Genomic DNA, 9,030 nt, shown 5'->3' with positions numbered 1-9,030 from the left:
TCTAAACTATTCATAATCATTATGCAAAGCTTAGATGTTAGGGCTTAAATTTCAAGATTTACATTTAAAAAAGTAATTTAAAGTTTTCTAAATTTGACTTTTAAGGCATTCATACCTTTCTGATAGGTAGGTGGCTTGGTCATCAGACTGCCCCAGACTTATTTTAACCTGCCTTAGACATAAGTGACTGATATTTTCCACCCAGATCTTCACCCACCTGCACTTTACTACTCTCCAGTCGGCCCTTATTCTCATTGTTGGACTTCGCAGCCTTTTCCGCTGCTTTCTTCTGTAGGTGAGGACCACGGCCAAAAAAGATGTAGTTAACAAAGGCATACTCCAGCAGGGCCAGAAACACAAAGACGAAGCAGCCCATGAGGTAAATGTCAATGGCCTTGACGTAGGGAATCTTTGGCAGGGTCTCCCTCAGGTGGGTGTTAATGGTGGTCATGGTCAGCACCGTGGTTATACCTGCAGGTGTGCAAAAGTCAACAGAGTAGGACATGCAAACATCTCAGATTCGACATTTCACTTATAAGAGCCACTTTTCTTTTTTTTTGTGTATCAATCTTTGCAAGATTTTGCTATTCCTCCAAAGTCAAACATGTGGCCAACATTGCTCATTCAGTGCCTAACTTTGCCATCCAACCTAGTTCTGAACCCAACAAAAAAAAACGAAAACAAAAAAAAAAAACACCAATACATCCAAGAGAGAACCGACAGCTGATCCTGAAAGCTGACAACTTTGAGTGGACCAGAGACTTTGAACTCCTTTCAGAAAAAGAGGAACTAACCACCAGAATTAGGTAATAAAACCCTTTGTTAGGCTCCTGAGAGGCTCAAAGTCTTGATCTGTTAGATCTGTCAGGAGAAGAATATTTTCTTTAGTAGTAGAGTAGAAGTAGCATAGTAATATTGCTGTGCACTTCCTTTGTGACTATTACAAAGTAGGATTTCCTGATTTAGTTTTAGTAAAATATAAATTTTAAGGTCGTAGGTTCACTTGACCACTAGATTTTATGTGGTTGAGGTCATTTCAAGGCGAGGTCAAGAATTAATCTCTCAGAAAGATTTTGAGGCTATAATACTAATTTGTGATATTGTTTTTAAGTCATCAGATGTTGTTCCACATAAGGTGAAATTTAAAGTTTAGCCTAGAAGTATTTTCTGAGAAATAATATGAAATCTAATGTGGGACCATGACTAAAAGAAGAGAATTGATACAGCAAGCTAAAAAAAAAAAAATAGACACGAAGATCTAAAAGGGACTAACATTTGACAAATTGAACTGTTTTGGAGAAATAGAAAATACTGAATAATTCAATGTAATAATTCCCCTTTTAATAGGAGAACTCTGATGGAAAGTCATAAATACTCAGGGCATGTTTTTGCTTTTTCAAGTCAAAAACTGACAGAACAGACTTTACACGTGACAACTGCTCATTAAGACTGGTTCTACCTTCATAAATTTAAGCTCTCCAAATCTGAGATATGGATATCATGTAAGCTTATATCTATGTTGTCTTCTACATAGACAACATAGAAGTTTGCTGTCTATGTACATAATAAGAGCTAACAAAAATGAGTGAACCTGAGAGAAACTATGAATAAAAGTCACTGACCTAAAGCCACTCTGGCAGCCGACGCATCGTAATTTATCCAGAAGGAGACCCAGGACAAGATGGTGATCAGGATGGATGGCATGTAAGTCTGCAGGATGAAATAGCCAATATTCCTCTTGAGTTTAAAACTCAGTGACAGTCGTGGATACGAACCTGTTTGGTAAGGAATATAGTATAAGTCTGTGATGATCTTTTTACAGACTGGTAAAAAGATGGGTACTAAATGACACAACATAATGTTTATGACATCATATCTCCCATAGATTATACTTTTCCAGTATAGATAATGAATATTAGTGTCAAGATTTACAAAATATTGTACAATTATTTTATTTTTAATTTATTAAAAAAGGTTTATTGCTACCTGTGGCAAACACGGCTTTCTTGGACAGGGTTTGGTAATCGATGATGGAAAACTGAGGCAGCTCGATGTTCTCCACTCCAGTGACTGACCCAGCATTGCTTCCACCCTGCCAGTAAAACTCAATGTCGTCTGTGGTGTATCCATCTGGGAGAAACAGGGAAACACAAACAATTTAAAAAATGCTAAAGTCAATGATATCTGTCCTACTTGCACAAGTAAGAAAGGAGAGATTAAAGCTGCCCTTAAGAGCGTCCAGAAACAATTCCCATGGTAGTCACAGGCCACAACCAGAAGCCAGTGAAACTCAATGAAGGGGAATTTGCATTCCTAGTTCTACTCAAAAGTTAGTCCTTTTTTCCAATCTTCTCTACAACAAGCAGGATGTTAGGAAGAGAAACTGGTGAGGGAAGTAGGAATTTCACTCTGACATCATCTCTCTGATGTTTGAGATTCACAGCTGTGTTAGTGAGCGACTGAACAACCTGAACTGTCGGTGACCTCCTGAATGGATTGTCAACAGATTTATTCAGCAGGATGTGAACCCACATAAGCTGCAGATCCTTTGGGAACATCTGCCAGAGTTTTCTCTTTTATTTCTGTTTTAGTGTAATTCTTTCACATCATAAAAAGGAGAGTGAAAATATATTGCAGGTTGAGAAACATGACTCGAGGGAAATACTTTCACACTCAGAGAACATGAAGTCTGGAATGAATCAGCTAGAATGAAAACTGTTTACGGTGCTCATCAGTCAGCGAACTGCTTTCAGGACGAGTTTCAAAAAAAAAAAAGTGACACCTCACTGGAGATACAAATCAGGAGTTAACACAGAGGCAGCTCTTGCAGGGATGCATAGTCCCTGGTCTTAGTGAGGAGCAATTTCAGGACCCTTACTGGTGGATTGATGACACTGAAGAATAACATTTCAAACCTGTGTACTGTCTCTTTCTAAATCTACCACAAGTGCTGTAAGTATACCAGTACTTGCAATACTTGGCTTTCAAAAGTGAAAGCCTGGTTATAAGTTATAGGTTTGGTGACTTTCCTCCTTCCACTGACTCTTTTTGCTTGATCATAGAACAATATTGAACATAACGTATGCAAAGGTCTGATGACATCTAGATGTTCCTTTATTCCCCCCCTCCCATGTCACATTTGGTATAGTCTAAAAGAATAAAAGTTAATATTTTGTATGATTTATTAAACTTTCATAAATCCTCAGCAGACAAAGGAAATGCAGAAGTCTTTAGGGTCAAATTATCTCATGCAACTTGCAACTGATAATATTTTATTGTGATGTGCAAATCAACCAAAAATTTTGAACAGGCCAGTGTATTTATTTACTTTAATTGGTCCATAAAGTAAATAATTTCAAGTTAAATTGGTCTGCACAACTAACTTGTGGTTTGGTAGGATTGCATGCTGCCCCAGCTTTGTGCAGGACAGCACAGCATTTTACCTTTAAGAAATAACATAAAAAGAACAACAACAAAAAAAAAACTTATCTGAAAGCTGCAACCAGTTTGGAGAAGAGCAAATGGTGACATTTGTTAGGCAGGAGTATAACACATGTTGGGTCAATGGTACTAGATTTTAAAGCCAGGTAGGTTTTGGTGGATTCTGTGCAGCAGACCTTTGAACAAATGTGGCTGCAATCACTGTAACTGCAGTGATTACTTTACCCAAGACTTTGTGATGCACAATGCTGAAAAAACTGAAATACTCACTGAACAATACATGTCGCATTCACAGATATTGTGTTTTTCTTGTTTAGTAATCAACCTCCCTTTCGATCTTAAGACATACATTTAAAACACATTTTTTTGTAGAAAATAAGGAGGGACCCACTTTAACAACTATTTGTTCTGCCCTACTTTTTGGTGATGTTGCAGATAGTTCTCACTAGTAGAAAAGTCTCCATAGAGATTCCATGGAAGTACAAGACAAGCCCACCTATAAATTAGTTGGAAAAATCAGGTTCTTGAGTCACCTAGTCAAAGAACCGGCCAAAATCCAATTGTGATTCTGTTGCAATACTATAAATATGCTCATAAATCCTCATAAATCCTTCGCTGTGTTTGAAATAAAGCAGCTCTGTACAGAATAGTGTCTCAAGACTCCTCCACAGAAATGAAAAAAAGACTCATTACCAGCCATTGTAATAAGTGATAGCTACTGCTGCAATTGCTTTTTTGTGCCTAATAAAGGAAATCATTTTAATACTGCATCTACTAATCACTTAGATTTTCTTTGATTGCCTAAAAGGTTTAGGTTTGCAAAAAAAAAAAAAAAAAAAAAACTGGTAGCAAAAACACAGCAAGATGCTGTGTTGATTAAATAATTTTCTACCAGATTAAATATTACCGACTCCTCAACTTTTCCAAAGGAGAACATTTTATTCCATTTCATACTTGATCTAAGTGCTAACTTTTTTATTGGCCAAGTTGCTCTGTGCATTAAAACAGCAAATAAAAGCTGCAGATCTGATGCTAAATGTGACATCTCATATCATTTGTCCTCTAAAACTCAAAACTGACTGTATTTTAATAAATTCATGCTTCCTTCCAGCTGCTGGACATCCTCCAGTTTCCCAGAGGCTGAGTTGGACAAGAAATAAAGCCTTTCCCTTCACTTTCCCTGGCAGGTCTCTGGGCTACATCTACAGGCTGAAACAGAGTGACCCGGCCCCCAACGCTCCATCGGTAATTAGACCTATTTAATTGGGCCAATGTGTTTCTCTTTTCAGACTCTCCATCTTATCTGCAGGCAGTTGAATGATTTCTGGGAATTAACAGCTTATCAAGAGCGGAAGAGCTTCATTATGCTTTTACTTCATTTTTCTCATCCCTTTTCAGTACGAAGAGGAGCATTTTAGAAATGGCTTAAGTGAACAATTAGAATAATTTGAACACGCTGAATGATTCAAAAGGAGAATTGCCTATTATAATGTCAGTTCTTCCAAAGGGAATCGAATATCTCCTAATTTATTGAACTAAATTCAGCTTGAGTTTGTGTTTTTACCTACAGTATGTATTATAAATAAAAAAGGCTCCATATCTTCACACCTGAGTACTTTTTTTTTTCAAATATAATCTCCTCCTTTGTGAAACCATCTCCTAATTATGTTCATGAATAGTAGGTAGACACCTTGTCTACTTCGGCTCAAAATGTATAATGAGGGACATTTATATTCATTTTCAACTCAAAACCTGAAAAAATATACCTTCTAAATAAGAAAAGATGATAAAATCGAAATATTCAATCGATCATAAACTAAAAATGGCTAATTTTGTTTATATGGCATAACTAAAAAAAAGTGCTATTGTTTTGAAATATGTGATGGTGGCAGTACTTGGGAAATTTGGTATTTAGGTGCTCGTTATTAAAAGTCTGAGATTCACTGCATCTTTAAATCAATTACCCCACTTTAATGACCCTCCTGCACCCTCACAGGATGCAAACCCACATTGTTTTATTGTGGGTTTGGTTTTTTGAGAGTAATGTCTTAGTGTGAAGAAAAGTGTGCACAATGTTTTGCAAATGGACCAAAAAGTTAAGTTATGGTTTTATCCTTCCACATGTTTGCAGTGGAGCATTTAATGGCTGCTTCATGACTGGAAGTTTCTATTTGACAGCTATTTGGCTGCCAAATAGAAAGCCAAATAGATTTCTATTTTCCAATAAAGGCATGAAACATTAAATGGCTAATAGTTCAATTAAAACTTTAGTTACTTTATTAATATTTAATACCTGGGCATTTTGATCTAATTCAATCTGTATTTGAGTATGAAATGTTTGTGTGCTTCAGATTCAGAGCTACCACGTTTGCACACTTAATTTTCATGCTCAAACGTAACATCTTTTTTATTTTACACTGACTAGATTCAATAAGACAGCCCAGAGGAACATGCATGAGCATGCTTCTGTTCGATTATTAAAGACAGCTGATATCTGTTAGACACAGTAAATTTGAGGAACTTGGACCATGGCAAAGAGCCTTATTTCTATACCCAATGTTACCAAAGAACAAGGCTCTAAAACTATGGCATAAAACAAATTCTGAGCCTGCATCAGTTTAATCTGTTAGAGAATTGAGAAGTGAGAAAGTTATAATTTAACAGGCACAAGTACAGCTAATGAGCATTCCCTCTTACCATTAGAGAAAACCCATTTTATTTACCTTTAATAGACATCAGGAATATGTGGATGATTAGGGAGTGTAGGGAGATTGTTGCTTTAGTCTGTGGTGGTAACAAAAAATTCATCTGAAAGGCTAAACTTTGATTTAACTGCTCCGTCTGTACCCAAACTAACTTATAACATTCATAAAATTTAGATTTTGACTAAGATGCAAGCAGCTGTAATCCATTCCATCATCCATTAGAATAAAGATTTGCTCATTGCCAGAATTTCAACGTCGTCTGTTGCTTTATACATCGTGTCCAGCCAAAGGTTAATTTGCAGACCTGATCATGGCTTAAACGTCTATAAAAAACTAAAATCAAACAATCATAAAATAAACTGATGTATATTAGTGAGTTTATGGAGAGCTCATAAGGCTTTGTTGCATATGCATGACTTATGCATGAAGCTCCAGGCAGAAAGGCGCTCCACCCTCTCTAAATGTAGACATATACTGTATAATGTGTGAGACTTTAACTATTCATGTCAGCATTGTTAATTATTTAACTGAGGCACTTCGGACAGGTCCAGTCAAACAGGAACTGTCAGTTCACATTAGATGGCTTTGAGCTGAATGTGACCTTAACAATCTCAGATGATTCTGACCTGCGAAACTGATGTTTAAGCTAATTTTAATTAAAAAAAATACAATATCATCAAGCCTCTTTTAGTGTGTAGGTTGAGAAACATTTCAATAGGAAAACTGAAAAAGAACCACAACCAGAACAAATATGGTCTGGGTGGTATAATCAATTTACTGAAAAAAACAAACAAAAAAAACAAACAAAAAAAACACAGGGAGGACCCACAGTCATGAACACCTATGGATTTCCAAGAGGAGGGATACAGACAGATGGAAAAATGAAGAATGGATGGATGGAAACATGGCTGGACCAAGACTGAAACAAGGATGGAAAAATGGTTGGATGAACAGTCAAATGTAATGTGTGTTTATTAACTAGCAGTTGAGATCCTAATGTTGTACGTCTGTAGTTAAGCTATATGATTGACCATGTAGTTAAATTCCTGCTTTATTAATCAGAATTATGATTTTATCAGATTTATAAGAGGTGCTCTGACAAGCTGTGTTTTCTTTGGATTTTATGATTCTTTTATCTTCAGACTTTTGTCAGTTTTTATCACATGGACTTTCTATAGCTTCCCTAACACCTGGTTTTAGCTCCTGGAGCATGTAGTGACAGGTTTTCGTGAAACTCTTTCTAGATCTGTGAACTGATCCTTTGTTTTACATTATTGTGGCTTTCTTCATCTCTGGTTAGCCTGATAAAAATCAGGTGTCTTCACCACATGAAGATCATGACAGGTTCTTGTGTCAGAGTTGTGTGACGTCTGAAAACAAACCGATCTATCCAGGTTCACTCAGCATCTCTTGAATCAGTTTTAACAAAGACTGTGTTGCTTACAGCTCTCGATCTCCAAGGTGCAGTTCTGTTCATCCAGCGGGTATCTGCGAAGGTCCATCATGCAGGCGGCTGTCGTGGTGATCCTTGGTGAAAACAACAACAACAACAAAAAGAAATGTTCATTTGATTTCTAGAAGTTTAAGGGTAGAGCCTAACTCACAGAACCGACCTTCTAAACCTCGAATTACACAAATCCTTTTAAACCTTGAGTGGAGCGAAACTATCCGTCTCGTTCCCATAATTGCCTTTGCTGTGCTGAATTGACGTCTGCAGCTCTTCTCCCTTTGTAAAGCTTTGTGTTTTAATCTCAATTATAGCAGGCAGTAATTAGGAGTTAACAATAAAACCGGATGAAACTCTCAGTGAAGTTTTACAGCCGAAGCAACAACCATCACAAACTGTTCTCCGTACGGATGGAGCCACACCTTATTTACAGCCTCATAATCTGTGCGTACGACAGAAAACACGATTAAAGGTCATCCCAGATATCCACTGTAGCATGTAGGTAGATTATAATTAATGTGCTGAAATGGAAGGATAAATTACAGGCATTTTTCTGGGTGACCTGCACTTATACTCATTCAGACAGAAAATCTGGCGGCGTAGGGAATACGTGGAGCAAACAAACGATCCCTGCACGCTTCATAGACTTTAATTAGACATACGTAAAGCTGCATTATACCCAGTGAAGCTTATTAAAAAGTATTTATTGTCAAATGAAATACATTCTGTCCAAAATAAAGCATTCCTATTAATTTTTTTTATGGTTATTTACTGACATGCACATTTGGGAATCCTCAATGTACAATTAGGGCAGCAGATATGAAGCTATTTAGACAACATTTTTGAGCCAACCCCACCCCAAGATGAGGAAAAAAAATAAATACACCACTATATGAATGGAATAATCATTTAAATGTTTGGTTTCGTTTTTTTTCTTTGTTGTGGAGAAAATGAACTTCTTTTCACTTTGTCCTGATTATCTTTTCATAGTAAAAATGCAATAAAGTAGCAACTGTACTTTTACAAAACAATAATGTGAGTAAGCACTTTGGTTCAAAGCAGTTGTGGAAATGAACTTTTTCCACTTTGGTCAACATTTGGTGGCGGCTGAACAGGTTTGTCTCGTCAGAGATCCTCCATGCTGCACCTCATCTTGTCACCTGTAGATTTGTTCAATGTGTAAAATGGAATGGGTAATCCTACAGGGTTCATGGGTCAGTATATCATATATTTAATACCTCCATTCAGCTCTGGTTCTGCCCCCGTCTCTTCTTCCGATCAGTCACATCTACAAACATTTGAAAAAGAAGCAACCAGGAGGTTCCCATGTATGACCTGACTGCTGAATTTAGGTCTTTGTTCTGTCATTATCTGTATCTCATATTGGGAAGTGTTGTCTCATTCTTGCTGCTTAATGCTCAACTAACTGTGATCCAA

General features: G+C 36.9%; 1 protein-coding gene across 1 annotated transcript in view; it reads right to left on the bottom strand.

Moving 5' to 3' along the window:
• gabrb1 (gamma-aminobutyric acid type A receptor subunit beta1) overlaps window positions 1–7,720 on the bottom strand; it is a gene marked incomplete at its 5' end in the record, with an annotated part of 19,150 nt that extends 11,430 nt beyond the window's left edge. Inside the window, 4 exons of the mRNA XM_015015967.1 lie at window positions 218–471; window positions 1,623–1,775; window positions 1,987–2,130; window positions 7,591–7,720. Coding sequence (XP_014871453.1) covers window positions 218–471; window positions 1,623–1,775; window positions 1,987–2,130; window positions 7,591–7,720 — 681 coding nt within the window. The remainder of the gene's footprint in view (window positions 1–217; window positions 472–1,622; window positions 1,776–1,986; window positions 2,131–7,590) is intronic.
• Window positions 7,721–9,030: the final 1,310 nt, after the last annotated feature.

Source organism: Poecilia latipinna, unplaced genomic scaffold, assembly GCF_001443285.1.
Source record: "Poecilia latipinna isolate Pla-1442-1.1 unplaced genomic scaffold, P_latipinna-1.0 Scaffold1970, whole genome shotgun sequence".
In the NCBI taxonomy this organism is placed as follows: Eukaryota; Metazoa; Chordata; class Actinopteri; order Cyprinodontiformes; family Poeciliidae; genus Poecilia; species Poecilia latipinna.
This window is presented reverse-complemented; position numbering and strand designations above follow the sequence as displayed.